The sequence below is a fragment of the Nicotiana tabacum genome, chromosome 2, assembly GCF_000715075.1.
Source record: "Nicotiana tabacum cultivar K326 chromosome 2, ASM71507v2, whole genome shotgun sequence".
NCBI lineage: Eukaryota > Viridiplantae > Streptophyta > Magnoliopsida > Solanales > Solanaceae > Nicotiana > Nicotiana tabacum.
In genome coordinates, this window is record NC_134081.1 from 59,666,861 (window position 1) to 59,680,863 (window position 14,003).

The 14,003-nt window shown below is 39.5% G+C and overlaps 1 protein-coding gene across 1 annotated transcript; it reads left to right on the plus strand.

Annotated features, from left to right (window-relative positions):
- Positions 1-10,903: 10,903 nt before the first annotated feature.
- On the plus strand, positions 10,904-12,840 carry LOC107820337 (uncharacterized). The gene is made up of 2 exons (XM_016646600.2): positions 10,904-11,411; positions 12,645-12,840. Exons 1-2 carry the CDS (start codon positions 10,980-10,982, stop codon positions 12,717-12,719), a joined length of 507 nt encoding a protein of 168 aa, XP_016502086.1. The 5' UTR covers positions 10,904-10,979; the 3' UTR covers positions 12,720-12,840.
- The last annotated feature ends 1,163 nt before the right edge of the window (positions 12,841-14,003 follow it).

Here is a 14,003-nt window from a genome sequence, read left to right on the forward strand (position 1 = left end):
AATTCACTTCCAAACCACTCGTATCTATTAAAAAATGACTTAATAATATCAAATATTGCTAAAGGAATCAATTACATTGCATAAATTTAGATTTCCCAAACTTTCCCCCCAAATCCAAAAATCAACCCCGGGTCCGCTTGGTCAAAACCCAAGGTAAGAATCAAAATCCATTTACCCATTCACCCCCGAACCCGGATATATAATTAGTTTTGGAATCCGACCTAAAATTGAGGTCTAAATCCCCAAATTTTAAAATCCCTTGTTTCTACCCCAAACCCCCAATTCTACCATGAAAACTCTAGATTTAAGTTGAAAATTCATGAAATGTAATGGGTAATTGAAAGAAAATGGTTTAGAATCACTTACCAATACTTTGGGGAAGAAAATATCTCTTGAAAATCGCCTCTAGCCCGTTTGGTTTTTGAAAAGTTGAAGAAATGGCTTAAGTCCCGTGTTTGATTCTATTTTGAGTCACAGGCATCAGGCCTTCTTCACGTTCGCGAAGGGCCTGCCATGTTTGCGAAAGGCAGAAGCCCAAAAGGCCTACGCGTTCGCGAGTCCTACTACGTGTTTGCGAAGGCTGCTCTCCCTGGCCTTCGCGTTCGCGAGCCAGTGCTCGCGTAGAAGAACGACTATCCCCTCCCCCAGGTCCCTAATGCTACGCGTTCGCGAGATGCCGATCGCGTTCGCGAAGGGTAAAAACCTCACTACTCCGCATTCGCGACCAAGCTTACGCATTCACAAAGAATAAAATCCATACAGCTCCAGTTTACTCTTCGCGTTCGCGAGAGTACCTTCGCGAACACGAAGAAGGAAACCAGAAAACAATGAAGCTGAAGAAAAACCAGATTGTTTCTAAGTCCAAAACATCCCGTAGCCTATCCGAAACTCGCCCGAGCCCTCGGGGCTCCAAATCGAACATGCACGCAAGTCTAAAAATATCATACAAACTTGCTCGCGCGATCAAATCGCCAAAATAACACCTAGAATTATAAATTGAACACCAAATTAAATGAAATTTTTAAGAAAACTTTAAAACTTCTATTTTCACAACCGGACGTCCGAATCACGTCAAACCAACTTCGTTTCTTACCAAATTTCACAGACAAGTCTTAAATATTATAATGAACTTGTACCAGGCTCCGGAACCAAAATATGGACCTGATATTCACAAATCCAAACATAAACAAAATTATTAAAACCATTAGATTTTCAGTCTTTCAATTTTCAACAAAAATTCAAATCTCAAGCTAGGAACCTCGGAATTCGATTCCGGGCATACGCCCAAGCCCCATATATCATTACGGACCCACCAGGACCGTCAAAACCCGGGTCCGGGTCCATTTGCTAAAAATGTTGACCGAAGTCAACTTAAATTAATATTTAAGGCAAAAATTCTCTTTTTATCAGTTGTTAACATATAAGCCTTCCGGAAGAATACTCGGACTGCGCACGTAAATCGAGGAAGGTTAAGATAAGGTTTTTGAGACCTCAAAACACAGAGTTAGGTTCTAAAATATAAGATGACCTATCGGGTCATCAAATTCTCCACTTCTAAAATAATCGTTCGTCCTCGAACGGATATAGAAAAGTACCTGGGCTGGTGAAAAGATGTGGATATCTACTCCGCATGTCCGACTCAGACTCCCAAGTAGCTGCCTTGACGGACTGACCTCTCCATTGCACTCAAACTGAAGGGTAACTCTTTGATCTCAACTGGCGAACTTGTCGGGCTAGAATAGCCACCGGCTCCTCCTCGTAAGTCAGATCCTTGTCCAACTGGACATAGCTGAAATCAAACACATGGGACGGATCGCCGTGATACTTTCGGAGCATGGACACACGGAATACCGGATGAGCAGCTGCTAAACTAGGTGGCAATGCGAGTCTGTAAGCCACCTCGCCCACTCTCTCCAGAATCTCAAAGGGCCCGATATACCTAGGGCTCAACTTGCCCTTCTTTCCGAATCTCATTACACCCTTCATGGGTGATACCCGAAGCAACACTCTCTCCCCGACCATGAATGCAACATCACGAACTCTGCGGTTGGCATAACTCTTCTGCCTGGACTGAGTTGTGCGAAGTCGATCCTAAATAATCTTGACCTTATCTAGGGCATCCTGTACTAAGTCTGTACCCAACAACCGAGCCTCCCCCGACTCGAACCACCCAACTGGCAATCGACACCATCTACCATATAGTGCCTCATAGGGAGCCATCTGAATGCTCGACTGGTAGCTGTTGTTGTAGGCGAACTCTGCAAGGGGTAAGAATTGATCCCACGACCTTCCGAAGTCTATAACACATGCGCGGAGCATATCCTCCAAGATATGAATAGTGCGCTCGGACTGCCCGTCCGTCTGAGGATGAAACGATGTGCTCAACTTAACCCGCGTGCCTAACTCATGTTGTATTTCTCTTCAAAAGTGCGAGATGAACTGCGTACCTCGATCAGAAATGATAGACACGGGCACACCGTGAAGACGGATGATCTCGCGGATGTAAATCTCTGTCAACCGCTCTAAAGAATATGTTACTGCCACAGGAATGAAATGCGCTGACTGTCAGCCTGTCCACAATAACCCAAACGGCATCGAACTTCCTCTGAGTCCGTGGGAGCCCAACAACGAAATCCACAGTGACACGCTCCCACTTCCACTCAGGAATATCTATCTTCTAAAGCAAACCACCGGGTCTCTGATGTTCGTACTTTACATGCTGACAATTTAGATACCGAGCTACATATGCAACTATATCCTTCTTCATCCTCCTCCACCAATAATGTTGCCGCAAGTCCTGATACATCTTGGCGGCGCCCGGTTGAATAAAATACCGGGAACTGTGGGCCTCCTCAAGAATCAATTCACGAAGTTCATCCACATTAGGCACGCAAAAATGTCCCTGTATCTTCAAAACTCCATCATCTCCGACCATAACCTGCTTGGCATCACCGTGCCACACCATGTCCCTAAGGACAAGCAAATGAGGGTCATCATATTGCCGCTCCCTGATACGCTCAAACAAAGAAGACCGAGCAACTGTACAAGCTAGAACATGGCTGGGCTCAGAAATATCCAACCTCACGAGCTGATTGGCCAAGGCCTGAACATCCAATGTAAGGGGCCTCTCACCAATTGGAATATATGCAAGGATACTCATACTGGCTGACTTTCTACTCAAAGAATCGGCCACCACATTGGCCTTCCCGGGATGATACAATATGGTGATATCATAGTCTTTCAGTAGCTCCAAGCACCTCCTCTGCCTCAAATTGAGCTCCTTCTTCTTGAACAAATACTGCAAGCTCCGATGATCCGTGAATACCTCACGTGGCACGTCGTAAAGATAGTGCCTCCAAATCTTCAGCGCGTGAACAATGGCTGCTAGCTCTAGATCATGAACAGGGTAATTCTTCTTGTGAACCTTCAGTTGCCGCGAAGCATATGCAATAAGCTTGCCACCCTACATCAATACCATACCCAGATCAATACGAGATGCGTCACAATATATTGTATAAGATCCTGAACTTGAAGGTAACACCAATACCGGTGCCGTAGTCAAAGTAGTCTTGAGCTTCTGAAAGCTCGCCTCACACTCATCCGACCATCTGAACGGGGGCACCCTTCTGGGTTAACCTGGTCAACGAGGCTGCAATAAATGAAAACCCCTCCACAAATCGACGGTAATAGCCCGCCAAACCCAAGAAACTCCTGATCTCCGTAGCTGAAGTGGGTCTAGGATAGTTCTGAACTGCCTCAATCTTCTTAGGATCCACCTGAATTCCCTCTGCTGATACAACGTGACCCAAGAAAGCAATTGAACTCAACCAAAATTCGCATTTTGAGAACTTAGCATACAACTGGCTGGCTCTCAAAGTACAGTCCTGAGATGCTGCTCATGCTCCTCTCAATTGCGGTAGTAGATCAAGATATCATCAATAAACACGATCACAAAGGAATCCAGATAGGGCTTGAACACCCGGTTCATCAAATCCATGAACGTTGCTGGGGTATTTGCCAACCCAAAAGACATCACTAGAAACTTATAATGCCCGTAACGAGTCCGAAAAGCTGTTTTAGGGACATCGGATGCCCTAATCCTCAACTGATGGTAGCCAAATCTCAAATCAATCTTCGAAAATACCTGGGCACCCTAAAGCTGATCAAATAAATCATCAATCCTTGGCAATGGATATTTGTTCTTGATGGTGACTTTGTTTAACTGCCGATAATCTATGAACATCCTCATCGATCCATCTTTCTTCTTCACAAACAACACAGGTGCACCCCATGGCGAGAAACTAGGTCTAATGAAGCCCTTATTAAGCAAATCATGTAACTGTTCCTTCAATTCTTTCAACTCTGGAGGGTCCATGCGGTATGGCGGAATGGAAATGGGCTGAGTGCCCGGAGCCAAATCAATGCTGAAATCAATATCCCTGTCGGGTGGTATCCCCGGCAGGTCTGCAGGAAACACCTCTAGAAACTCACGAACAACCGGCACTGAATCCATGGAAGGAACCTCCTCACTAGAATTGCAGACATAAGCCAAATAAGCTAGACACCCCTTCTGGACCATATATCGAGCCTTCACATAAGAGATAACCCTGCTGGTAGAATGACCAAGAGTCCCTCTCTACTCTAATCGAGGCAACCCCAGCAAGGTTAAGGTTGTCGTCTTGGCGTGACAACCCAATATAGTGTGATAAGGTGATAGCCAATCCATACCCAATATGACATCGAAATTAACCATATCGAGAAGTAGAAGGTCTAGACTAGTCTCAAAACTCTCAATGGTGACTACACAAAAATGATAAACACGGTCTACAACAATAGCATCTCCCACAGGTGTGGACACACACATAGGAGCACTCAAAAGAATCACGAGGCACAATCAAATATGAAGCAAAATAGGATGACACATAGGAGTAAGTAGATCCCGGACCAAATAGAACTGAAGCATCTCTACTGCAACTGAAACAGTACCTGTGATAATAGTGTCAGATGAATCAGCCTCAGGCCTGGCTGGGAAAGCATAACATCGGGGCTGGGCCCCACCACCCTGAACTACGTCCCTGGGACAGTCTCTAGCTGGCTGGTCTCCACCTATAACAGCCTGACCTCTACCTCTAACAGTCTAGCCCCTACCTCTAGCTGCCTGACCACTGCCTCTGGCTGGCTGATCAAGTGGTGCCGGAACCATGGCACGAGAACCCTGATGTTGTGAGCTGCCTAATGTCTAAGGGCAAAATCTAACAATGTGCCTCAGATCGCCACAAGTATAACATGACCTCAGCTGCTGTGACTGCTGACCCTGAAACTGACTCTGTCGACCTGAGTAACCACCCTGATAACTCTAGAGTGGAGGTGCACTAATAGGAGCTGGTGGTGCACTGTAGGCTAGCTGGTCGGAATAAGGCATATGAGGACCATGACCACCTGAGGCACCGTGGGATGCCTGGAGTGCTGAATGAAACGGCCTGGGAGGATGGCCTCTGCCATAAGTACCCCGGCCTCCATATGAGGCTCCACTGAATCCACCGGAGTGACGAGGCCTCTTGTCAGACCCCTGACCACTCCCATGTGCTAAAACCATCTCGACTCGCCTGGCAACATTAGTAGCTGCCTGAAAAAAAGGCTCACTCCCAGTCTCCTTAGCCATCTGCAATCTGATCGGCTGAGCAAGTCCGTCAATAAACCTCCTCACTCTCTCTCTCTCTCTCTCTCTAGGAAAAAGAAGAATAGCATGACTGGACAAATCCAAAAAATGGGTCTCATACTGAGTAACAGTCATACTGCCCTGATGGAGATGCTCGAACTGACAGCGACGCTCCACTCTCAATGTGATAGGCAGAAACTTCTTCAGGAAGAGCTGAGAGAACTGGTCCTAAGTAAGAGCAGGCAACCCAGCTGGTCTGGTCAACAAATAATATCTCCACCATTTCTTGGCGGAACCGGTTATCTGAAATGCAAAAAATCGACCTCATTGGTCTCTAATATACCCATGTTCCGTAGCACCTCAGGACAGCTGTCAAGATACTCCTGGGGATCCTCTAAAGGAGCATCACTGAAGTGAACCGGGAAGAGCTTGGTAAACCTGTCCAATCTCCATAAAGCCTCAGAAGACATAACTGACCCATCATCGGTCTGTGCCGCAATAACCGGTTGAACTACTTCGACTAGATGAGTGGATGGAGTCTGATACTGGGGAGATATCTGCTCCGGATTGTGAGTAGCAGGAGTCTGGGCTACTCCTCCAGCCTGAGAGACGGCTGGTTCTATGGGAAATGTGCTAGTTTGGGCCACACTCTCCATAAGGCACACCAAACGGACCAAAGCGTCCTGAAGCACTGGGGTGGCAATGAACCCCTCCGGAACCTGAGCTGGTCGGATAGGCACAGCCTGGGCTAGAACCTCCTCATCAAACTCTACCTGAGGCTCCACTACTGGTGCTGCTGCTCGGGCTTTGGGCTAAGCGCTGCCCCTGCGTCGGCCTATGGCACGACCTCGGCCTCGACCTCTGCAACTCGTAGGAGCTGCCACTGGGGGCTCTGGCTGCTCAGCTGAGGAAGCGGTACGTGTTCTCGCCATCTGCAAGAGAATAAGAGTAGAAGAGTTCAATTAGTATTGAGAAAACAAAATCGCACGACAGAGAAGAATAGAAGTGAAATTTGTTCCTAAACTTCATAGCCTCTGGAAGATAAGCACAGACGTCTCCGTACCGATCCTCCAGACTCTACTAAACTCGCTCATGAATCGTGAGGCCTAGGCAACCTAATGCTCTGATACTAACTTGTCACGACCCGAAATTCCCACCGTCGGGACCGTGATGGCGCTTAACATTTCACTTGCTAGGCAAGCCAACGTTACAGAATCATTAAACTAAATTCTTATTTTCATTCAGTAAATAACAATAATTAACTAAGATGAAATATAATAAGTGCGGAATAATATAAAGACTGTATTAATTACTACCACCCGTTTCTGGAGTCACAATTCACGAACATTCTAGAATTTACTACAAGTAATAATCTAAAAGAAATACAACATTTTGAATGAAAGAAGTAGTAAAACAGAAGGATAGATGGGGACTTCAAGGTCTGTGAAGGCCGACGGATCTACCTTGAGTCTTCGGATAGCGGGTCCAACAGTTAAAATCTCGATCTACCTGAGCCGGTACCAAAATCTATACAGAAAGTGCAGAGTGTAGTATCAGTACAACCGACCCCATGTACTGGTAAGTGTCGAGCCTAACCTCAACGAAGTAGTGACGAGGCTATGACAAGACACCCACATAATAAACTTGTGCAGATAACAGTATATGTATAAGAAAATAACAGTAACAGTTAAACATGTACTATTAGGAGGGAAAACATGCTAAAGGGGCACAGGATATGGGAGATACAACGGAAATGATAACCAGAACAGTCTACCTATTTTTAACCAGTGATAAACAACTAAACACAATGAAGAAAATTTGCACGGCATCACCCTTCGTACTTTTACTCTCAGCCTCACAATATAAATCAATAGATACGGCACGGCATCACCCTTCGTGCTTTTACTATCACAATATGGCACGACATCACCCTTTGTGCATTAACACTCACAATGTGGCATGGCATCACCCTTCGTGCATTAACACTCACAATATGGCACGGCATCACCCTTCTTGAATTAACACTCACAATATGGCACGGCATTACCCTTCGTGCTTTAACACTCTCCCTTACCCTAATGCAATGAACAAATAACAGCAGGGAGATAAAATATCAAGTACAAGCTTTACTTCAACATTTGGTTCCACAATATCAACCTCAACTTCGAAATCAATACTCAATTATTATCGAAAAATCTGTAACCATGATAAGAACGTTCAATTTAACAATACTAGTCTAAACATGGATAACATGAACAAAGGAAGCGAAATTTTGCAAGAAACCAAGCCCCCACTCGCATGCTTTAACCCGACTACTACGCATAAGTACTCGTCACCTCACATATACGTTGTTCCCCCGGGGCTCCAAACCGAACATGCACACAAGTCTAAAAATATCATACGAACTTTCTCGCGCAATCAAAACGCCAAAATAACACCTAGAACTACGAATTGAATACCAAATCAAATGAAATTTTCAAGAAAACTTTAAAACTTCTATTTTCACAACTGGACGTCCGAATCACGTCAAACCAACTCCGTTTCTCACCAAATTTCACAAACAAGACTTAAATATTATAATGAACCTGTACCGGGCACTGGAACTAAAATACGGACCCGATATCCTCAAGGCCAAACATAAACCAAATTCTTAAAACCATTAGATTTTCAGTCTTTCAATTTTCAACAAAAATTCATATTTCGAGTTAGGGACCTCGGAATTCGATTCCGGGCATACGCCCAAGTCTCATATTTTATTACGGACCCACCGGGACTGTAAAAATATGGGTTAGGTTCTAAAACATATAAGCCTTCCAGAAGAACACTCGGACTGCGCACGCAAATCGAGGAAGGCTAAGATGATGTTTTTGAGACCTCGAAACGCAGAGTTAGGTTCTAAAATATAAGATGACCTATCGGGTCATTAATATACCACATATTAATATAATAATATATTTTAAGATATTGTACTATAATACTATTATATAAAATAAACGCATAAAGAGGCCCAAAATCGGATTGGGCCAATTTATTTAGAAAATTAGAGGCCCAAAAGCACCAAAAACCAACTATTACTAAAAAAAAATCAAATAGTGTACCAATTAAATATAACTAATACAACCAAAAAATATTCCAACTAACATATGATACCAGTATAATATATAGTTATACCAACATGGTATACAATTGTACGCAAAGAGTTTAAAAAAGATTTTTTTAATTTAATTATTAAACTGAAATAATATCAGATGTCAATAAAAATTTCATAAAAAATCTAAAAGGACCTAATTGTAAGAGTATACTGTTACATTATATAGTATACTATAATAGTATATCATTGGAATAAACTGTATACCAAAATGGTATATAGTATATCATTTTGGTATACAGTACAAATATTTTTTCGCCAGTTCAACGCAATAAATTATACATTATTGAATTAACCAAAATGGTTTATAATATGTTATTTTAGTATATAGAGGATTGGTTCATTCCTTTAAAAATAAATTAGTAGTATACTATTGAAGTTAATTATATACATCAACCCAAAATTTAAAAATCTATTCTAAAATCTCCATCAAATTGACTCAGATTATAGCCACATCCTTCAATTAACTTTTCGAACATACCCGGTTAGAATCAGATCAAAATAATTACAAACTCAACAAACTCAATTTATAAGTTTCAAGCTTCAAGGTCCTCTAATGGCATATTAATGTTTGTCACAATTAAATCTTCAAAAATCATCATTAACACCACAATCTACACATCATAAAATAATACCCACTAAATTCCATCAATAAACACTTCAAACTCCACATGAAAATTAATGTGAAATTTTAAACTTATGCACATGGAGTTTACATTCTTTCTTTTTTTTAGTTTGAAATTTTGCCATAATTAAATTATATGCTCAGTTAATCCAAATACTAAATAAATTAGTAGCTAATTCAATACTGAATTTAAAACTGAAACCGAAAGAAAGAGGGAGAGAAATAAAGAAAAAGTTTAGCTATTTCCAGAACCAACAATCTTGCAGAAAAATTAGAATTTAAAGAAAGTTACTTTGTTTTTGGTTGATTTACCAAAGAATAACTAGGAAAGTTTGTCAGTCTTGCTTTAGGAGTCTATTGTGACTGAGGGACTAGAGTTATGGTGGACGACCGGATAATAAGTTTGAGTGGGGTGGTTATATTTTGTAATTATTTTTAAAAAGGGTAAAGAATAATAATAAATTTAGGTTTCATGGGCATTTAGCATAGATTGCTCCTATTTAAAGGCCTCAAATATCATAAGTTTACATTAACATAAATAGTGAGAATTATTATTTGCAGGGTAAAATTGCGTATAATAGATCCTTGTGGTCCGACCTTTTCCCGGACCCCGTACATAACGGGAGCTTAGTGTACCAGACTATTCTTTAGTGTGATTTATTCCTTCGTCTTCAAGATTAATCCTCGGGGGTTATACGATATATTAGTTTTCATAAATATTTTAGAGGTGACATTTCATATTTTAGTGTTATTGTTTAGGAGTTATGGACATCCGTTAATATTATTTACAACAATATTGCACCTTTTCATAAAGTATCATGCTCGATCGCATGATTGAGATGATACATTTTTTTTAATAAGTCTCTTTTTAATTCAGGCAAAATGGACAAATAGCCAGTTTTTCGGACTCTTATTTCAAAAGTAGTCGAAGTTTGTAAGTTTTTAAAACTTAACCAAATCAAATATTAGACGTTCGGATATGATGGTTTAAACTTGAACCTAAAATATCTGAAGTTTCAAACTGTGTATGAATATTTAAACTTCAGACCTTCAAGTTCTAATCTTACTAGACGTTAAATAATTTTAAAAAACAGACTAGCGTTTAAATATTAAAGCCATTTTTATAACAAATAGTCGGTCTGATGTACTATTTATTTTCCTAGCTAATTAAATCGATTAAATAAACAGCTATTTAAGTTGATTCTTCGATACGAAAGGCGATTACCTGATGCTATTTCTATACGTTTAATTCCCACCGTGAAGAAGATATCGGGCCTTAAGACCCCCGAAGAGCCCTCTCCACGCATTAATATACAGATCCGAAATAGAGGAACACAACAATTGAGAACGTCGAGAATTGTGAATTGTCCACTCAATTCCACGTATAACGCAACGTGTTAACTTCCACTGCCAACACGAACCTTTTCTAGACAAATGTCATCAACTTCCTTCACACAAATTCATTATTTATTCCACCATCGAACAAAATTCATCAACACCAATCTAAAATCAAGAACAATAGGAATTTCTCAGTTTTTTTTAAACTAATGGCAAACGTAAGTGATGAGTTTAGGCTAGTGTCGCCAAGCATAAATCATGAAGGAAAATTACCAAGAAAGTACACAGATGAAGGGCAAGGTGCTCAGAAGAGAATGTCACCACCTTTAGAATGGTACAATTTACCACAAGGGACAAAATCTTTGTCACTTGTGGTTCAAGATATTGATGCACCTGACCCAAATGAACCTATCGTGCCGTGGGTTATTTGGGTTGTGACTAATATTCCACCATCTTTAAAAGGTTTACCTGAAGGATTTTCTGGTAAAGGAGAGGAATTAGGTGGAGATTATGCTCATGCTAAAGAAGGGAATAATGATGAGAAAGTTCCCGGTTGGCGTGGACCTAAGTTGTCAAATCATGGTCATAGATTTGAGTTTAAGCTTTTTGCTTTGGATGATGAGCTTCATCTTGGTAACAAGGTAATCCTGCAATTTCTTATTTCTTAATAGTACTCCCTAGTCCACTTTAATTTATTTATTTTTTCGTCCACCATATTTGATTTTTCATATATCAGGAATTATCTTGTTTTATTCAAAGTTGTCTTTGATGTAAGAAAATTTGTTGTATTTTCAATGAATAAATAAGGCTAATATAGTCAATTTTATGGTTAATTAATCCTAAAAGGTAAATTCCTTAATATGAGTGAAAATAATTAAAAAAATTAATTAAAGTGTAGGAGGGAGTAACTCCTAGATATAGGGTAGCTTAATTTCTTTAAATGAGTAATAAATAATTAAGGGTAAAATTGGAAAAAAATGTCATCTTAGTTTAATTTCTGAAGTGATAAATATCTCGGACCAATTTCTTTAATCTAAAGTGACAGATAAAAAAGGAGCAGAGAATTAGGAGTTGTTCTGAATTGATAAGTTGGACTAGCTTATACAAATTGGACAAAACATATGACCTCTAACCGAATATTGTTACTTCCTACAGTAAAATGAAAACCTTTCTTGATAATGTGAGATCAGATGTCCTGTGAAGCCGCCAATTGGTCCCTTATTCAAAATATTTGAATTTGGTATACTGTGTATTATGTCAGATTAATTTGATCAAGTGAAATGACATACTCAATCTTTGATGTCCGTATCGGTAGATGAACACAAATTTTGTTATCTACTGCCAGCCTGCTAGATTATGTTTTATACCCTCTCTGTCCCAAAGAGTCAAACTTTTTAGTCAGTGAGTTTGGACATTTTTTTTATATTTTTTGAAATAAAATTTACGAATAAAAAATACTATAAGTCTTACCAATTAATAGTTTAAAATAAATTCAAAATAGTAAGGCATATAAAAAATTGAGGTCAACTGAAAATTTTGGTTGATTCTCGAAATTCCACATAAATTGGGGAGGGGGAGTACTAGTTTATAGGACATGATTGTCGACTGGATCTGATCTTTGACAAGTTTTAGCACTAGTAGCGGACTTGGTATATAAGTAACGGTCTCAATGGGACACAACATTTTTCACTTTTGACACATAGGTGTATAACTTTATAATTTGAAAAGTGTATTGTGTACTGGGTTTTATGGTGAGAATAAAACAATTGAATCCATAAATTTTAAATTCTGAATTTGTCACCCCGATAATATGCGCCACACACAAATTAAATAACTAAATTATTAAGTAATGTGGTTTCTTGGATGATTGGCAGGTGACAAAGGATAAACTACTGGAAGCTGTTGAGGGTCATGTTCTTGGAGAGGCTGTTTTGATTGCCATTAACTAAGTGTATTAGCAGTTGCTAATTTCCAGATACGAGAATATTTTAAACTTGAACTAGCTAGTGTAATAAACATTTTGTATTGTGCGGTTTAATGTGTAGATGCATTTCAGTTCTGGTGTGGTCATCAGCCTTTTGTTGTGCTTCAAATAGTACATGAGCAAAGTTATTTCTATCTAAAAAAAACAGAGCAAATTTTAAAAAAAAAATCGATATCAAATTACATTGACAGGCAACGAAACTTTGACATTTTGCGATACTTGCTGTGGAATCATTTAATTTGATATTTCAAAATCAAACTGCTACTTTTATTTACGTAATCAGTTGCTATTTGTAAATGTTTATGCTCGATAAATTTGGCAGACAACCCTTTGCTTGTATAAGGATTGACGATTAGTACTATATTTTATGAAGATTATTAGGCAAAAAATAGGCCTCAAAGAGTGTTAGGGGTATGTGAACAAAGTCACACATGGAATTAAGGCATATTTTATGCATGCTTTTGCTCTTTAGTAATGAATGCTTTAATATATCGTGACTAAATACAAATAGTCTTACTTATAAAAGAGGGCTTTTTATATAAAATTAAGAAAATGTCTCATTTATATATTGGTGTAAAAATATAAAATATGAAGTAATTTGAAGAAGTTTTATTTGAATTTTAAAATAAATATTTATGTACATTATTTTCATAACTGCCTTCTTGTAGCAAATTTATAGGTATGGTCATAGCTATTCCGTGATTATTTTTGTAGCTTTAACCTAATGGCTCGGGAGTTTTTTGTTGAATCTTCAATTCTTCACTTTCCATTCAATCTTTGAACTTCAAAATTTAAAGTTTTCTTCAAGGTTTTGAGACATGCTTTGAGCTATACTTCTTTCATATGTATAGTTCTCTAGTGTTTGAGTTTTGAAGTAAGAAAACTTGAACAGTGGATCAACTTTCCTCCACGGTTCTTTTTTTGAAAAGAAAATACACACGGGACTCGAGGATACTTTTTTAGATGATGACTGCTTAACCCTTTCCATCAAAATGGGTGTAACCAAGACCGAGAATAATTAAGTATTTTGCATGTCTTTTGGGTTTAATGTCTATCTGGTTCAGACTAATTTTTTGCCTATCATCTAAAAGGATAAGTGAAAATTATATAAACATATAAGTAATGAACTTCGAGATATCTGACCATGAGTACTTGCTCAAAAGTAGTATTTCTTCAAGTGTATTGCATTCCGATTTGAAGGTAACACTTTTTAGTCCATAGTCTCTAACTAGTATGCTCATTTTCCAGC

Coding starts and splice junctions, on each gene's coding strand:
- LOC107820337 (XM_016646600.2), top strand. CDS start 10,980: ATGGCAAACGTAAGTGATGAGTTTAGGCTAGTGTCGCCAAGCATAAAT. Junction 11,412..12,644: donor AGCTTCATCTTGGTAACAAG/GTAATCCTGCAA, acceptor GATGATTGGCAG/GTGACAAAGGATAAACTACT.